This window comes from Ceratotherium simum, chromosome 14 (assembly GCF_057802395.1).
Source record: "Ceratotherium simum simum isolate JZ-2026a chromosome 14, ASM5780239v1, whole genome shotgun sequence".
In the NCBI taxonomy this organism is placed as follows: domain Eukaryota; kingdom Metazoa; phylum Chordata; class Mammalia; order Perissodactyla; family Rhinocerotidae; genus Ceratotherium; species Ceratotherium simum.
In genome coordinates, this window is record NC_141913.1 from 37,021,787 (window position 1) to 37,040,065 (window position 18,279).

The 18,279-nt window shown below is 34.5% G+C and overlaps 1 protein-coding gene across 4 annotated transcripts in view; it reads right to left on the minus strand.

Annotated features, from left to right (window-relative positions):
* Nucleotides 1-18,279, minus strand: part of SMAD2 (SMAD family member 2) — an 85,787-nt gene that overhangs the window by 31,884 nt on the left and 35,624 nt on the right. For 3 of the 4 annotated variants that reach the window (XM_087439183.1, XM_004422514.3, XM_087439184.1), the window contains exons 3-4: nucleotides 1,748-1,837; nucleotides 507-700 (exon numbers count right to left, since the gene is read on the minus strand). In XM_087439183.1, the coding sequence (XP_087295309.1) occupies nucleotides 507-700; nucleotides 1,748-1,837 (284 nt within the window). The remainder of the gene's footprint in view (nucleotides 1-506; nucleotides 701-1,747; nucleotides 1,838-18,279) is intronic. The other variant, XM_087439185.1, reaches the window with a different exon arrangement.

An 18,279-nucleotide genomic window follows, 5' to 3' on the forward strand; every position in this document is an offset into this window, starting at 1 on the left:
GGCAAGCCATGCTGTGGCAGCGTCCCATATAAAGTGGAGGAAGATGGGCACAGATGTTAGCCCAGGGCCGTCTTCCTCAGCAAAAAAAGAGGAGGATTGGTGGATGTTAGCGCAGGGCTGATCTCCTCACCAAAAAAAAAACAAAAAAACACCCCAAGAGCAAAACGATTGAAGCAGTTACTGCAGCAGACAGGTAAAGAGATATCAGTTTAGTTCTAAGCAGACTGTGAATCTGTGGGATTAGAATTTCCTGGATATGTACTTTGATGTGAAATAGTATGCTATCCCAAGAAACTGACGTATCTTTCCCTCTAAGATATATTTTCCATAAAATATTTAAAAAATAAAAAAGTATTTTAATTACCACCAATAATATATTGTGTTTAAGGTAATTTATTAGAATTTTACACCAAAATTTCCCTGGGTCAATAGGTATAAGAGTACCTAATATACTGAAGTTCAAGCATTTAATTTAAAACAAGGGGAAAAAAATCTAATTTTCCTACCTGGTGTTTCAACTCTCTGGTAGTGGTAAGGGTTTACACATACTTCATCCTTTTTAAGATTAAAAGCATATTCGCAGTTTTCAATTGCTTTGAGTTCATGATGACTGTGAAGATCAGGCCAGCGCCACAATCGACAGTATATAACATGTGGCAGTCCTTTTCGATGAGATACCTGAAGACGACCATCAAGAGACCTAATGGAAAACAAGAGGAAAAGAAAGGTGAGAACTTTAAAAAAACAGGTAGAGTCAATTGGGCTAAATTAGTACAATAAGAGCATAAAGAAAGGAATGACAGACATTTAGTTAGTTTTAGTGAGTACAAGCAAGAAAAATGTACTACTTAATGGCTCTATTTATTTAATGCTTACTATTCAGTAAGCAGCAGCACTAGCAAATGTTTCTTATAAATATGCTAAATAAATGACTCATGTCAATGAATGGCTAACCACTTTGGAAAAAATTGATTTTTAAAGAGTATCACATAGTTATACTTGAAAAACTTTGGTCAACTTCTATCTTTCGTAAATCAAACTCTTATATAGGCAGGCTTTTAAGGGCATTAATTCTGTAGGTGACTGAATTATCAAAAAAAGAACTAGTGTGAAGAATGGTAAATACCAACAATGAGGTAAAAGTAACTTACTCAAACTAATGTAACTCATTACCCAGCTGTGATTGTTTTGAGCACTGAGGTATATTTCTACAGCTCACACATAAATGCAGATGGTGATGAATATGATGAGATGAAATGGACAAATACCAATATGCTCAAAAAAGAGAATAAAATGATGAAAAAAAAATAACATAAAAACAAGTTAGCCTAGCGTTAATTGTGATACAAGGAGTTCAGTAAATAACTATTTATTAGTATAAAGATGAGATTTAGATGATAGCAAGAGATTTAGCAAAAACTGGTTATGTATCTACTTAAAAATTAGGCCAACAACAGATTATAATCTAATCTCAAACTAAAATGATAATACAGTTATCAAAGTTCCTATTCTTTAGGGGATGCAATAATTTAAAGATTCAAAACTAGAATTTCATTGATCAAAACATCAGCTGAAACATTTAACATGTTTTTAATACTGGCAAGCAGGTTATTTTAAATGCCATGCCTTATTTTACATTAAAGGAAACATCCTAGGCAAAATTATACTAAGCAACCCACTATAGGTCTTCCAAAACACCCCCCCTCCCACAAGATCTCTAGGATTTGATAGAGGGCAGAATATTCACCTGGTTTGTTCAGAGAAGCTGTAAAGGCCTGTTGTATCCCACTGATCTATCGTATTTGGTGTACTCAGTCCCCAAATTTCAGAGCAAGTGCTGTGCATAAATTGAAAAACAAAAAATTGATGTGAACATGGAAGCATGGTTATTCAAAATACCATGATGTAAAACATGGAAAATGTACAGAATACTTCCTTCACCCAGAAAATATACATTGCTTCACTTTTTCACAGGCATTTAGTGGTTTCTATATTTTCTATATGAAGGAAGCCAATAAAATGGAACATGTGACTTCAGATAAGTTATGATTATGTTTTTAAAATGTGAACATCAATGTTCTCTAGCTTAATGAAATCACACCTATAATGCCCTTTCCAATTTCCTCTATTCACAACAAAGGATCTAATACCTATGCTATTAGGCTTACTAACAGTGCTTCATTTTATAATCCAGTTTTTACAAAAACTTATTTAGAAACGGATGTCAACTGATATTTTTAATATAGGAAAAATTCCAATTAAAATAGACATTTATCCACAGTTAAGATTTTCAGGTTATTTCAGATACTTATATATTCAGTGTTACTGAAAATTATTATTGCTCTTTTATTACTACAAAGGACAAGGAAGTGGATTTTGAAGTCATTCTAACATAGCATACCACCTTAGAAGTTTTAAGAAACTGCTGTGAGGACTAAAGAAATGTGAAAGCACCAAATTCTTAAAAGAGTGTAAGTATGAAAAATTTGCTATTATCTAGTTTTTTTAATCAATACACCTGAACTCAAAGACACAGACCAGAAAGACCTCCAAATTTTTCTTCCACATTTCTTTCCAGAACATGGGCAGCCCAGAGATAATTCTATTTTCCCTGCCTCTACTTCATTTCAAAGTAAATTCTCATCTGTGGGAGAAGAGCTTATTAAAAGGCAACCTGGGATGGAACTTTTAACTGCCAAGGTGTCTCAGGTCATAAATTGCACTTTTAAAATTAGAGTCAAAAGGTAATTTCTGAAACTCAATCCCACCTCTTACATATTATAAAATCATCAAAATATCAAGGAGGAGGAAGAAACATTTCAAAACAACTTTTGAAAATAAAATCAAACAACTGATTACATTCCGGATGTACATACTGTTAAAGAGCTATAATCAACATCTCAAAGGGCGGTGGTGAAAAGTGCTGTCTTCCTGTGGCTGGGCAACACACAGCACCTAAGGTGCTGGGCTACAGGGCTACAGGGCCTCCTGCACAACCACTGGGCTGCAGAAACATTTTATGCCATGTTTTGGGGGCTAGAGTAACTGTAATACTGGATAGTTAAAAAAATGAATTTTCAGACACTTTCTAGCACCTTTTTGTGATATATTACAGATTCTCTTGCTTTTTTGGCTGTGAAAGTTAAGTCCATCTTTCATTTCCCAGACTACAAAAGCCAGAAAACGCCAAGAAACTGGAGGATAATTCAGACCTTTGTTTTTCCTCCCAAAAAACCATGACATAAATGGTTCTTTTATGTAAGATATTTATCTACTGAAAACATATAGCACCACATAGTTTAAATCACAATTAAATCAACCAAATTCTAGAGTCTTATGAATCTGAATTTAAGCCTCAGGAGGAATAGCATACAACTTACTCTTCTTTCTTCACAAGTAATTTAAGGGGGCCGGCCCAGTGGCACAAATGGTTAAGTGCGCGTGCTCTGCCGTGGCAGCCCAGGGTTCGCTGGTTCGGATCCCGGGTGCACACCGAGGCCCCGCTTGTCAAGCCATGCTGTGGCAGTGTCCCATATAAAGTAGAGGAAGATGGGCGTGGATGTTAGCCCAGGGCCAGTCTTCCTCAGCAAAAAGAGAGGAGGATTGGCACTGGATGTTAGCTCAGCGCCAGTACTCCTCACAATCAATCAATGAATCAATAAAATAATTTTAGGAAAATGGCTAATGAAAGAGTAGATCAAGATGCTATTCTGCTCTTATGAGACTAAAATGAACATTTCACTCAAGTAACTCTGGGGATGACAGGAGAACCAAAACCTAAAAGAGCATGAAGAGCTTAGGTGAGCTTTATTTAAGCCTCAAAATAAATCAGAGAATAATAAACAGTAGTTATTAAAAACATGGAATCAACCTAGAGGCAGACAGACCCAGATCCCCACTCTAACTCAGTTATTTTCCAATTGTCATCATAGGGTATATTTAAGCCTCAGTTCTACCAATTACTATAGTATCCCTCTCACAAAATTGGAAGGTTTATTTAAAAATATTAAATTTGCTTTTAGCTAGTAAAATTTTTGCTTGTTTATATAAGAAAAAATATTTTTAAAAAGAATCAACTTATAACAAAATATACAAAGCACCTAGAATAAATGTAATTATAAATGTGTCAAAACTACAAAAAAACATTTTAATTATTACTAAAGAACACAAAAGTAAAGTGAGCAAAGAGAGAAACATATACCTTCCTAAGGAAGACAACACAGCAATATCAATTCTGCCAAATTTATTTGATGCAATCTCAATAAAAATTAAAAAAAAATTTTAAGACCCAAACAAAATTATTCCAAATGTAACACACCAAAATAAATGAGAATGACCAAGAAAACTCTGACAAGAAGAGTAGAGACTGGCCCTACCAGACTCTGAAACTCACCATAAATCCTCAATAACAGAAACAGTATGCAATCAGTAAAAGAATACACAAAACAGAACAGAGGTTCTGCCTGCAGAGTAGCCTCAATTAGGCAAACTTTCCTTCAGATAAAAATGACAGCCTCTGAACAAAATAAAATAAAATCAACTATTCGAAAACAGGAGAGACCAAAAACAGATAAAAATTGAAGTCAATCTTCCTAAGAGGGGCATCGCCCTGGATGAGAGCTGTGTTTATGCGGCTTTGTACCCAAGGGCACCCCGCACCTAAGCTAGGCAGGGCAAGTAGACCTTAGGTAGAAAACTACAGTTTTACTGACCTGCAAAATCAGAGGATGGATTTGGGGCTGCTGGAGAGGCTGGAAAAAGGGGGAAATCCTGTAAAGAAGGGAGCCACAGGGGGGAAAAACATCAAAATATGAGTGTGAACTTGGCCCAAATCCTTGACTGACCCCTAAACTATACATGTGGGTGAAGACTGTGGAAGCCTGCTGAAAACTGGCACTTAGTTCTGGGAGAAACTAAGCTGAGATTTCAGCTGTTGCTTACATTAGAGGCAAACAGTTTGGACTCTGAGGCCACCCAAAACTATCTGATAGAACAAAAATCAACACTCTTCAGAGGAAGATAACAGAATTCACAGTCTCTACAATGTGTTGTCCCAAATATCCAGTATAAAACACAAATTACTAAACATGTGAAGAAATAGGAAAATGTTACCCCCTAGTCAAAAGAAAAAACAGCCTGTAGAAACAGACCCCCTGAGATGAACTAAAAGACAAGGATTTTAAAGTAACTATTATGAATATGTTCATGGACTTAATGAACAGATGGGAATCTTGGCTGAGTGATGGCTGATGAAACTATAAAAATGAATCAAATGGGAATTCTAGAACTGAAAATCAAAAAATCAAAAATAAAACATTAACCTGATGGCTGGAGAAGACAAAAGAGTCAGTGATTTTGAAGATGGATCAACAGAAATCTGATAGACCAGAAAAAAATATTTGAAATAAGAATGGCTGACACATTTTCAGTGAGTGAAAAACTAAACTTATACTTCCAAGAAACTCAGTGAATACCAAGCAGTTTAAATACCAAGAAAAGCACACTTGGGCACATCATTGTCAAATCCCTAAAAACAAAAGATGAAAAGAAAAATCTTTAAAGTGGTGAGAACTACAAAAACTCTTGGCAAAAAGGGCTCCATCCAAACCCCTGCACTAAGACACCTGACTGAACTCCAGCATGGCTTCCAGCAGCCTAAGGCTGTGTCCCTGGTATGACCCAGCCCCTTTGAGTTCCTGTTTGGAAAAGCTAAAGGCTGCCAAAATAATTTACATTTGTACCAGCCAACACTTGTCTATAGGTCCCTGACCTCCTTTTCTTTAGAGTATTTATTTAACAAGCTTATAACTGTAAATCCTTCCTGTCTTTGAGATGTATATGTTTCCTACAACTGGGGAGTGTCTTTCTCAAGGACCTGAAAACCATTCCTTTGAAATGTAATCAATCACCAAGAAGGATAGGGCCTCTGTCTCCCAGTCTACACTCTGAGTGAGGGTAGAAGCCTAACTTCAATAAATGCCACTTAGCAGACACAGATGGCCAATCACACTGACAATGACCAACCCTCTTACCCACTTTTTGGGTAATTTTTCACTTCCCTGACTCTGCTCAAGCCCTCACTTGTCCCCTCTCCCTACTCCCTCATTTTCCCAGTCACCTCTGTGCAAACTGGAATTAAGCTCAGCTCTTTCCCCTACTGCGATGGTTACTGAATAAAATCTGTTTTTACTACCTTTAACCAACGTCCAGCTTTGTTTAACTTTGACAGCAGCAAGAGCAGAACAATCCATATACATAGGAAAAAAAATACCTAAAATCTATAACCAACAAAAATATCCTGCATAAAAGTCAAAACAAAAACATATTCAGATAAAAATTGAGAGAATTCATTTCTAGCAGACTTTGCACAAAGAAAAGCTAAAGGAAAGTTCTTCAGGATAAAGAAAGGACAACATACAGAAACTCTAAATCACAGGAAAAAATTAAGAGAACTCGAAAGTATAAGTATGTAGGTAAATGTAAAAGATGATATTCTTTTCTTCTCTTAATTTCTACTAAAGGAGGATGACCAATTGCAGCAAAACTTATAATTCTAAAAGTATGTGGATGTAATTTATATAATAACAGCAGCAGAAGAAACAGGAAGTGTTAAAAACAACCACACTGTTGCAAATCTAAGGATGTATACTGTCATTGGGAAAGCACCACCCCCGACCCCGATCCCCGCCCTGGGCCCAAGGCAAGGAGATATAGCTAAAAAGCATAGAGAAAATTAGAACGAAATTCTAAAAAAGTAATTAAGCCCAAAGGAAGGAAAGGAGAAAAGGAAGAACAAAAAACAGATAATAGAAAACAAAGAGCAAGGTGTAAGGAGTAAAACAAAGAGTAAATCCAACCGTATCAATAACAACATTATACATAAATACAGCACATACTCCTATAAGAGGGAGAGATTTATCAGAATGAATATAAGATGCAAAATGTCTACAAAAAGACATACTTTAAATATAATACATATATAAGATGACAATATAAGAATGGAAATACACAGTTCATGCAAGCAGTAAGTTAAACACAACATACCATAAGAATTAATAAGACTTTAAGGCTAAGAATATTACCAGAGATAAAAGAGACATTTCTTAAGAGGATAAATTCATCAGAAGACATTAACAATCCTATATGCATCTAAAAACAGTTTTAAAATACATGAAGCAAAAACTGACAAATCTAAAAGAAGAAATGAACAAATCAGCAGAGTAATCTTATTAACTCCGCTTCAGACTACAAAAAAATTCTACACATCATAGAAGAGCTGCACACTACTACCAACCACTTTCATCTAACTGACATTTATAGAATCCTCTTCAAGTGTACATAGAACAATTAAAAAAAGACCACATGCAAGGATCATGAAAAAAGGTCAATTAATTTAAAAACTGAAATCTTATAGACTATTGTTCTTTGGCCACAGAGAACTAAATTAGAAACCAAATGACTGAAAGGTACTTAGAATTCTAAGTCACAAATATTTGGAAATTAACAACATACTTCTAAATAACCCATGAGTCAAAGAAAAGGTCACAAAATAAGTTAGAAAATACTTTAAACTACATGAAAATGAATCCACAATATAAAAAATTGGGTGGGCAGGCTAAAGCTAAAGTAGTGCTTAAAGGGAAATTATTGCTTAAATGTTTATATTAGAAGCAAGAAATATTTAAAATTAATGATTTATTTTAATTAACAATGATATAATTCTAATTAACACTGTAGTAGAGGTCCTAGCTAGTGCACTATGGCAATAAAAAGTAAAGACAAAAATATTGGAAAGGGAAGAAATAAAACTGCTTTTTCTAGCCAAATTCAAAGCAATAGGGAGTAGAATGGTGGTTGCCAGGGGCTGGGGTGTGGGGGAAATGGGGAAATGTTGGTCAAAGGACACAAACTTCCAGCGATAAGATGAATAAGTTCTGAGGAATCTAACGTATAGCATGGTACTGCATTATATACCTGAAAGTTGTTAAGAAAGTAGATCTTAAAAGTTATCACCACATACACATAAAAAGGTAATTATGTGAAGGGATGGAGGTGTTAACAAACTGTACTGTGGTAATCATTTTGCAATATATATGGTATCAAATCATCACTCTGTACACTTTAAATTTATATATGTTATATGTTAATCTCAATAAAGCTAAAACAAAAACCTGGCTTTTTTGGGACAACGACATAATTGTCTATACAGACAATCTCTGAAGCAGCTTCTAGAACTCATTAGTGAATTTAACAATGTTGCAGGATATAAAGGCAACTTATACAAATCCATTATATTTCTATTATACTAGCAATAAACAATTTGAAAATTAAAATTTTGAATTCCATTTAAAATAGTATCAAAAACATAAAATGCTTAGACAAATGGCAGATGCAAGATGTGTAAGACCTATACGACAACAATTAAAAACCTTGCTGAAAGATTAAATAAACCTAAGTATATAAAGAAATACACTATATTCACAGATTAAATGACTCAAATTAAGATGTCTGTTTTCCCTAATTCCCTGATCATATCTGGTTTATTTTTTTTCAAATCCACTGCAATCATGATTTTGGCAAGATATTTTTATAACAATTGACAAGCTGATCTAAAACGTATACAGAAATGCAAAAGATCTTGAATTGCAAAACAATCTTGAAAAAATTACTGATACACACAACACGATGAATCTCAGAAATATTTAGCTGGCTGAAGTTGAACATAAAAAACTAGATACTGAATGATTCCATTCACATAAAGTTCTAGAAGGGGCAAAATAAAGTGAAAGTGAAAAAAATTCAAACAGTTGTTGCCTCTATAGGAACCACTGGGAAAGAGCACCAAAGAACTTTCTGGGTGATTGATACACTGTATATGCATTCGTCAAATCTATTTCTATTGAGCACTTGTAATTTGTGTACTTCACCATTTGAAAATTTTACCTAAAAAAAAAAACAAGAAAAAACACAAAAGAACTCAGACAATGAAATAACAATCAGAATGAAAAGTAGCTATAAAAAAATATTCATAAGGTAATTTGGTGTATGACAAAGAAAGCTCCCTATGAATTGACATGGAAATATCTCTAAAATATCATATTAAGTGAAAAAAGCAAATACACTATGTATAGTAAGCCACTCACTGTGTGAAAAAAAGACAAGTAAAAATATCTAAGTATTTGTGTATGCATACAGGAAAGATACACGCACACACACACACACACCATGAACAGTAGTAGTTACCTGAGCTAGGTAGAGGGAGGGAAGGGAGACTTTTCAATGTATGCTTGTTCTGTTGGTATGTATGCATGCATGCGTGTACGTGTAAACATAAACATACAGAGATTACAGATTTTTAAACCATGTGAATGTATTGTCTTTTACCAAAATTAAACAAATGAAACAAAAGAAAATATTGCCACAGAACTAAATGCAAGTCAAGTCATCTTCACGTTTCTATAAAAAGATATGTTTCTAACCTTAGATAACTAAGCATAAGAAGTACAGATTATTTCCTATTTTGCGTCACTCCAGTTTACTTTGGGCATTACTACAGGATACAATAAAATGCCAGCCTGAGCCCTGTTCCTTCTCTTCTGATACAATGTCCTCTCTATCTAACATGGGTCTTTGGTACCCATTTTCCTCCACATGCATTTATGTCAACAGCCGCTTCCTAGGCACCTTCTGACTTATCTACTAATTCTTTAGGTATGCCTAGCAAACTAGGTCAATTTTTAAGACCTACTAGTCAAGGGGATTTAAATCAGGCAGTTTTAATCACCCACTCTTCCTTAAAGATTGATTCTTTCTAACTACAATTTATTTTCCTCATAAGACCCTGAACTCCCACAGGTCTTTGTATACCTACCACCTAGCAAACAAGGTATTTGGTGACTAAATTAGTAAAAATAGGATCACAACATTCCTAGCCACACTAAATCAAAATATTTTTAAATAAAAGTGGGGAAAAATGGATCTCTCAGGTTTTCAGTTTATTAATAAAGAAGGGCAAGTTATAACTGCTAGTATGGACAGTTCCTAAAAAATTTTAAAAGAAACGAATACAGGAAAAATGTTAGAGAAATGGCACTGATTGCAACAACTACATAAAAGGTCTTGACACATTCCCTATTTCAATAAATCTAAAATGTTATCTACTTTAAATGCAACATTATTTTGTGTTACACTTAAAAGGAAAAACTTCCAATTTTATTTATAAGATGCATCCCAAAGTGAAAAAATGTGCATCTTAGAATCAATGAAATATATAATAACAATTACCTTCCTAAGTTAGCTATGACATGTCAGGGACTGTTTAAGACTTTAAATACATTATGGACCTTACAATAACCTGCAAGCTATGTATTGTTATCTCAATTTAAATTTGAGGAAACTGAGCCTCAGAAGGATAATAAAACCACATCACCAAAGTCATACATCTAACAAGTGGCAGGGCCAGGATTCCAGCAACAACGTCAAATGACACTTTCTACTCTCCCAACAGCTTTCTGAGCTTTTAATACCCCCTACATCAGCATTTCTATGAGTGAAGCCTGGGAACCTCAAATACAGTACTGGCAAGGGTCTGTCTGGTTCCTACAATAATTTTTTAAGTTACATTTTTATTCTGAGTAAATAAGTAACTTACATAAATCTTCTAAACACATATCCTGGATCACCTGGATAAGCACCAGCCCTGTACTGCTTCATCATCTCAGTGTCTGCGTTTGGGTCTGTTACAATCACCTCAGCACCAAGGATAAGTAGAGAGATTGATTTAACACGTAAATGACGACATCATACGAAAAAGGCCAAATGGTATCAGGGTGTGCTACATAAATTATGTTTCATAGTAGTTTTAGAGCAAAGAGGTGGGAAAATTTCACAACACAAGGCCCATGGTAGTATGCTAACCTCAAAAGGAAACTTAGTCATGGGTAGCATTCAGCACTACAATCACAATGGAAACAGAAAATCAATATGAACAAAAACAGCATCATTCATTAAATTGATGTTAATTAGAATCTTCTTGGGCCGGCCCCGTGGCTTGGTGGTTAAGTGCGCGCGCTCTGATGCTGGTGGCCCGGGTTCGGATCCCGGGCGCGCACCGAGGCACCACTTCTCCATCCATCCTGAGGCCGAGTCCCACATACAGCAACTAGAAGGATGTGCAGCTATGACATACAACTATCTACTGGGGCTTTGGGGGGAAAAAATAAATAAATAAAATCTTAAAAAAAAAAAAAAAAAAAAGAATCTTCTTGGCTATAAAACTCAGTATAAACTGGCCTCTGATAAGCATAAGTTTACACTAAATTATGTTTCTATACATTTAAACAATATTAAGGGAATAAGACAAGAGATATCTGTATATTTCTAGAATGTGAAAAGCATCAAACTGCACAACATCAAGCTGTTTACAAGGAGGAAAGATAGAGAAAGGTCTGAAAACGTTAAACAAATAAAAATACTTGCTGGGTGAAATCAACAACATATCACAAAGAAAGTATTAAATTTTATTATTACTATTATTATTATTATAATGATAGCACTATCCCAAACACATTAACTCAACATTTCCTAAATTTATTTGACCATCTGACTTTAGGACATTCTAAAAACTCTTAAGTATTGAAAAATATCATGCTAATTGGTTAAAACCAAAAATTGGTCTCAGATAAATTCTGCCTCATCAAAATCTGATATTGTTCACTAATGCAATTAACATAGAACATTACAAATATATGTTGAAACATGATGTAACAGACTATAAATTGTCCACAATGCTGTCCCTGCATCAATACACAGATGAGCAAGCAAGTCCATGTTAGAATCTCACGTAAAGTTCCTGCAGTTCTTTGTATGAAACATAATTTCTTAGAGGTAGATTATCCTCTATTAACTGTGTAACTTTCTTGCTTACATAGATTGAATAAAAAAAATCTGGGGAACAGAGGTTGGAACAGCTAAGAAAATCATCAGGATACTAAACTGCCAAAAACATCTGTATGGCATACAGTGTATTAGCTGATCGCTGGACTAACCAGATAACTTGGTAGAAAACCTGACAGAAATCAGTATAGAACTTCTCTAGTAATCACTTTTTACATAAGTATCAGCAAAATTAATACATTAAGGCTTTTCTTCATCTAAGAATAAACTGACCTTTGAAAACTGAAGTTAAAATTTAAAATCTAGGGTACAATTTACCAATTATATACACGCATAGGTAATTTTTACACACATCAACATTTTGTACTTTAGTTCAAACAGACATTATATTTGTTAACTAATACACTTTTTGGACTAAGGACATGTATATTTATTTATATATCTGTTATCAGAAGATAAAAGAGAAGCAATGAAAACTAAACTCAAGAAAAGAACACTGACTTTGAAGGCTCATACCACAGAATCATATAAACCATTAAATGAGTTTTACTGCTCCTGCCCTATTTGCATGATTTACTGCAGCAATTAAACCACCAGCGTAAAAAGTAATAAACCTATGTTTTACTAATTTATTAGTTTTCATGACCTTCTTGCCTGAAGAGTATATTTCTTCTACAAATCAAAAGGAGTAAGAATCTAGGTTGTCACTGTGGAAGGGTTATAAAGCATGCTGAACACTGAGTAAAATTAAAGGGGTCAACAAATTAGCAGAATGGTATCAACAAAAGGAACTTCACCTGAGGCTCCAGCTCTTGACTGCTGATGTACTCGTGACATATGGACTTCTACGGAGTAATCTGTGACCACCCATCCATAATTATTTCTACTTACAACACAATAGTCCTTTCATTTTATAAATGACTAGCAAGACTAAAAGTTTCTATTTTAAATAGCTCAGGAATCAAGAGCTGATCATTGTAATAAAAAAAAGCAAGTCTCTATAATTACAAGCACTATATTTGTCTGTGTACTTCATCACCTCTAAACAGCTGAGTGACGGGGAATGGAAAACAAGAAGATGCCTACCTCCAGATAGCTTTTTATCTTTCCTCCCAAGAAAGAAGCTTTAGGAACAACCTTGTCCTTAACAAATTAGCAAAGGATACAAGTGAACAATCAAGAAATTTTCACTAGCTACAGAACACTTACCAAGAAACTGCCAATACTTATTTTTAGCATTTGCTATGTGCCTGGCACTATTCAAAGTGCTTTACATGCATTATGTGATTTATATTCATATCAACTCTACAAAGTGAATTAACATTGCCACTATTTTCAAATAAAGAAATAAACGTGAACAGTTAAATAACTCAAAAGGTCACAGAGCTATGGAGATGAGAGCCAGGATTTATATCTGCTTCTGGCTGACTTAAGAGCCTAAATTTTTTAAGGTACACTTCTAAAGAATGATGGTTTAAATCAGTGGTTTCAAACTTTTATAGGAGTATATATTGCCTATTTTTTCCTATTTTCTGTATCCTTAATACTCTGGCATTTGAGGCCTTGATCCTGGAGAGACTGGCCCTCCCAGAGCTAGCTAATTCCTAAAGATAGCAAGAGACTCCCTTGAGAACACACCTTTGACATACAAACCAACCAATCCAGAGCCCACACCCCTACCTACTCTATCAAACTCTCAAACAACAAACCAATATTCCTCCTGCCCTAAATCACCCAAGTGCTAGGTACTGAACAAGTAGGAACCACTCCTACAGCCTGATGACATTCAAACTTAGCCTATCTACCTGGCATGGCCCATTTGTCCCCTGGAAAACTCCAATAAAGGCTCTAGGCCATGCTCTGTCCTTGCCCTTCTATCTATTTATCAATCCATCTTGTTTTTTTCATATATTAAAAATTAAGTTGCAGATATTTCAAATGTAGACACTTAGCATGCATATACCATTAACTCAAGTTCACTGTTTATTCATTTTTTAAGGTAAAATTTACATAACGTGAAATAAATCTTAATAGTACCATTTTGTGAGTTTTATCAAATGCAGAAATTGTGTAACCCTCAATCCTGTCAAGATCATCCATCCAGAAAATCCCTCATGCCCCTTTCTCAGTCAATCCCTGCCATCCCCTCCCCCACCCCCAGAAGCAATCACTGGTTTTTTTCACCATAGGTTTAATCTCATCTAGAACTTCATATAAATAGAATTATAAATACTCATTCAGGTCCGGCTTTTTTGACTCAGATCATTTTGAGATCCACTGATGTTAACGTACATGACAGTAGTCCATTCTTTTAGTGCTGAGTTTTCCATTACATAAAGACACCACAATTTGTTTAGCCCTTCTCTTACTGATGGACACCTGACCTGTCACAAGATTTGGGGTATTATGAATAAAGCTGCTATGAACATTCAAGTAAGTACACGTTTTTTTGTGGACATATGCTTTAATTTCTCTGGGATAAATATCTAGAAGTGAAATTCTTGGGTGATTGGGTAGATGCAAGTTTAGTTTTATAAGAAACTTGCCAGACCTTTTTTCCAGATTGGGAAGTAGCATTTTGTATTTTCTCCCTCAATATATGAGTTTCTGGTTGTTCCACAGCCTCACCAACATTTGGTGTGGTCAGTTTATTCAATTATAGTCATTCTGGTGGTCATGCAGTCGTATTTCATTGTGGTTTCAATGTGTACTTTCCTGATGACTAACAATATTGCACGCTTTTCCATTTGCTTACTGGCCCTTTGTACATCTTCTTTTGCGAAGTATCCAAATCTTTTGCCCATTTTTTAAATCGAGCTATTGGTCTTTTCACTATTGAGTTATAGAAATTCTTTACAAATTCTGAATACAATCCTCTTTTCAGAAATATGTTTTGCAAATTTTTTTTCCACTCTGTGACTTTCTTATCCATTTCTTAACAATGCTTTTTTTGCTGAGATGCTTTTAATATTGATGAAGTCTAACTTATCAGCTTCCTCTCATTGCTTTCTATATCCTTAAAAAAAAAACAAAAAAACCTTTGTTTAATCCCAAGTCACAAATATATTCTCCTATACAAGTTTTATAGTTTTAGCTTTTAGATGAGAACTATGATCCACCTGGAATTAATTTTTTTGAATAGTGTTAAGGTGGGTCAAGGTTCATTCCTCCATATGGACATCCAGCTCTTCCAGCATTATTTGTTGAAAAGACTTTCCTCCTGGATTGCTTTGGCATCTCTTTTGAAAATCAAATAACCACGTTAAGTATCTGTTTTGGGGTTCTCTATTTTATCCCATTTATCTATTTATTTTTTTTATGCCAGAATCACACTGTACTGATTACTGTGGCTTCATGGAAAGTCTTAAAGTCAGATAATTAAGTTCTCTAACTTTGCTGTTCTTTTTCAAGATTGCTTTGGATATTCTAGGTCCTACACATTTCTATGTAAATTTTAGGATCAGTTTGTACATTTCTACAGAAAAAATTATTTTTTTAGGGTTTGATGGGGATTGATTTGAATCGAGAGAGAACTGACTTCTTGATACTAATGAGTGTTCCAATTCACAAACATGATATACCTGTCAATTTATTGCATACTAGTTCTAACATAGGTCATCTCAGGGTTGGTCTCTATTGGTCTCTCCCCTGAGAAAGGGTCACATTTTCTTTGTTCTTCATATGTTGAGTAATTTAGGACTATATGCTGGACATTGTGAATGTTATGTGATGGAGATGCTAGATTCTGTTACATTCCTCTATTAAGTGCTGTTTTGTTTTGGCAGCAATTCAAATCAGTTTACCTTTAGCTAGGCTGCACTAAGGCAACTCAACACTGTGTGGGTTTAGGGGTCAGCATAGTGATTTTGGTGAATTTTCTAAGCAGAATATGGGGCTCCCCTTCTGTAGCTCTCTCCTTGCTAGGATTCTCCCTTCACTCTTCAGCAGCTGTGGTTGTCCCAAACTCCGACCTCTGGTTCTTCAGGACAGAAAAACAGTGAGTTTTGTGTTAAAATTCTAGCTACTCTGCAAATTCTACACAGATAAAAGCTACAAAAACAGAAAACTCATCCCATGCCATTCCCTTCTTCCAAGGGCCAAATCTCCTCCAATAGACATATTTTTATTTACTCTCTAGTGCTGTTTTTTTTATTTTTTATTTTATGCAGAGTTTATAATTGTTATCTGAGGGAATGTGAGGCTGGTAAAAGCATATCTGGCTATATGAGAAGCAGAATTCTCTTGTTTAGTTTTCTTTAATTTCTCTCATCAAGGTTTTCAAATTTCAGTGTATGGATCTTGTGTCTTTAAAAAAAATATATTCCTAAGTATTTTAACTTTACTTATGCTACTATTCACAGAATTGTTTTCTTAATATCATTTCCACTTGTTTGCTGTTAATATTTACGAAAATACAAGTGATTTTTATACACTGAACCTGTAAAGAACAGCCTTGTTAAATTTACTCATTTGCTTTAGTAGCTGTTTTTGTAAATTCCTTAAGGTTTCTTACATAGTCACGGTGTCTACACAAAGCAAGAGTTTTGATCCATGCTTTCAGATCTTTATGCCTTTTATATTTCGTTTTCCTGACTCACTGCACTAAGTAGGTCCTCCACTAAAATAATGAATTGAAGACACAAGAGTGGACCTCCTTGTCCTGTTTCTGATTTTAAGGAAAATATAGTATTTTATGATTAAGTATATTCTTAGTTGTCAGTTTTTCTTAAACACCCTTTATCAGACTGAGAAAATCTCTTTACATTTCTAGCTTGCTGGGAGTGTTTATCATGAATGGATGATGAATTCTGTCAAACGCTTCTGACCAAGCGAGGTGATCTTATGATCTTGCTCCTTTGTTAGTAGTGAATTACACTGATTAAACTTTTGAACATTATAAACTAATCTTGTATTGTTGCAATAGATCTCACTCAATCAGGATATATTCTTATTTTTGTATGTTGCTGGAATATATTTTCTTAACTGTTTTCATCTATGTTCATGACAAATATTAATCTGTATATTTTCTTCTTTTGGTGCCATCTTTGTCAGGTTTTGGTATCAGGGTTACGTTGGTCTCATAAAATAACTCTTTTTTCCTGAGTTTCTGTAGGACTGATGTTATATCTTGCTCAAATGTTTGAATTTACCAGTAAAACCACCTGGACCTGGAGTTTTCTTTGTGGGAAAGATTCTAATTATGAATTCAATTTCTTTAACCAATACAAGTCTATCCAAATTTTCCATTTCTTCTTGCATCAGCTGGGGTAACATATTTTTTAAGAAATGTGACCATTACAAATTTAACGGCATAAAGTTATTTAAAATACATGCATATTATGCTTTCAACCTCCGTAGAACCTAACACGATAATCCCTCTTTCATTTCTGACATAAGTAATTTATGCTTATAGTCTCTCTCACTCTCTTTTTCTCCATCAGTCTAATAGGAGTTTATCAATTTTACTGATCTAAAGAACTAGCTTTCGACTTTGTTAATTATCTCTATTGTCTCTTTTTAGTCATTGACTTCTGTTCTTATTTTTTATTATTTCTTCCTTCTACTTATTTTCCATTTTCTTTAATCTATTTTTCTAGTTTCTTAGGTGAAGTCTTAGGTAGCTTTTCTAGTTTCATTATTTAAAGCTATAAATTACCCTTTAAGCACTGTTTTAGTTGCATCCACACATTTGATATGTTGTAATTTCATTATCATTTACTTTGAAATATATTCTAATTTCTCTCATGGTTTTCTTCTAAATAATGCACAAATAAAAGAACTGTGTTAATTTCCATTTTTTAGTAGATGTCTTATCAGTATTGATTCCTAATTTTGTTCTATTGTTGGCAGAGAACATATTCTGTTGATGTGAATCTTTTAAAATTTATTGAGACTTGTGCCCTGCAAATAGTCCTTCCTGGTGAGGTTATCACAGCACTGGTAAAGACCATGTATTATACTGATGTTGGATTTAGTATTTTATAAATATCAAGTAGGTAGTTAATAGTGTAATTTAGATCTTCTATGTCTTTACTGATTTTTTTGGTCTCATTGAACTCTCCAACTATAAGTGTGGCTTTGTGATTTTGACCCATTAATTCTATCAAGTTTTACTACATGTATTTGGGAGCTTTTTTTATTAAGCAGATACACATTTATGGTTATGACTTCTTGATGTCAGCACTTCAGAGATGTCATTTTACAATCTTCTGCCCCCCTTGCTTCTGATGAAAAGTCACCTGTCATTCATGTAATTCCAACTCTGTACGTAACATGCCGTTTTTCATTGGATGCTTTCAAGATTTTCTCTTTCGTGGGTTTGACTATGATGCACCTAGGTGTGGTTTTCTTTTCATTTATCCTGCTTGAGTTTAATGAGGAATC